General features: G+C 63.4%; 1 protein-coding gene across 1 annotated transcript in view; it reads right to left on the bottom strand.

The window, feature by feature from the left end:
- Window positions 1-805, bottom strand: part of CUNH11orf95 (chromosome unknown C11orf95 homolog) — a 6398-nt gene extending 5593 nt beyond the window's left edge. The window contains exon 1 of the mRNA XM_026650337.1: window positions 732-805. Within this exon, the coding sequence (XP_026506122.1) occupies window positions 732-798 (67 nt within the window). The 5' untranslated portion in view covers window positions 799-805. The remainder of the gene's footprint in view (window positions 1-731) is intronic.
- Between the last annotated feature and the right edge of the window lie 344 nt (window positions 806-1149).

Raw genomic sequence — 1149 nt, 5'->3', positions numbered from 1 at the left:
CACTGGCAGAGCTATGTACAGCGTTTGGGGACATTGTCCTTTTATGTCCTCAGAAGAGAAGGGGCTCTTGTCCCTTTAAAAGACCTAGAGGGACAAGGGGTTAGGGATCACCCTCAACTTCCATGCCCCTACCCAAAAGAGAGAAGCCCGTTGACCAGAGGGCTCCATGCCCTTTAGGACCCCAGCAAAGGGCATGACCGTCCTGCCCCTTTAAGAGCTGAGGCTTGAGAGCGCAACGGGAAGAAGTTGCTGCCCTTTTAAGTCCCCAGCAAAAACGTGGGTGCCCCCTCCCCTTTAAATGCCCTAGAGACACCTTTAGAGCCACAGGATAAAAGGGATGGAGGAACTTACCCCTTTAAGAGACCAGGGGGAGGGGAGGGAAGCAGGGGACAAGAACCCTGACCAATAAGATGGGTGGGGGGCCTTAAAGCGCCAGTGGGAGTGGACAGTGGAGGGGGGGAGACCTGCTCTATAAGACTGTGTGTTTTTAGAAAGGGGGGTCTTAAAGGGGCACAGGGGGAGCAGGAGAGAGGATTCGTTCCTTATAAAATGGGGGGCTTGCTGCTTTAAAGGAGGGGGCGAGAGTCTTAAAGGGGCGGAGGGGGGGTTCTGAGGCTTCAAAGGGCCATTGGAGGGAGTCTTAAAGGGACCGTCACCCCCCACCCGGGTCCCCTGGGCGCCTGCACACCCCAGGGCCGGCAGGGGGCGCCGGCCGCCCCCTTTGTTCTCACCTGCCTCCGGGTCCAGGGGCTCCCGTTTGACTGGGCGGCGGGGGGGAGGAGAGGGAGGCGGCTCCATCCCTCTGTCCGTGCGACCGTCAGCACCCGCCCCCCTCCGGCCGCCTGTCCATCCGCGCCGGGGCCGCGGGGCAGGCTCGGGGCAGCCGCAGAGCCCTGCCCGCGCGGGGAGGGGACTCCCGGGCTCCGTACGGCGGCTGCGGCCGAGCCAGGCTGCTCCGGCCGGGGTGGGGATTCCTGCCTGGGGCCCCTGGGGCTCCTTTAAGGGCTCCTGGGTAAATTTAAAGGGGCCGCGCTCTATTTCTGCAGCGTGGGGGGGAGGAGATGGGGGCACCCCCCGGGTCTCATCCGCCCCCCCCCCGACTCTGAGTCTCCTCCCCAGCCCTAGAGAGGGGAGCGAGGACTCAAGGCG

The sequence above is a fragment of the Terrapene carolina genome, unplaced genomic scaffold (genome assembly GCF_002925995.2).
Source record: "Terrapene carolina triunguis isolate 2854851 unplaced genomic scaffold, T_m_triunguis-2.0 Scaffold89, whole genome shotgun sequence".
NCBI classification, from domain to species: Eukaryota; Metazoa; Chordata; order Testudines; family Emydidae; genus Terrapene; species Terrapene triunguis.
Note: the sequence above shows the minus strand (reverse complement) of the source record. Positions and strands in the feature narration are given on the sequence as shown.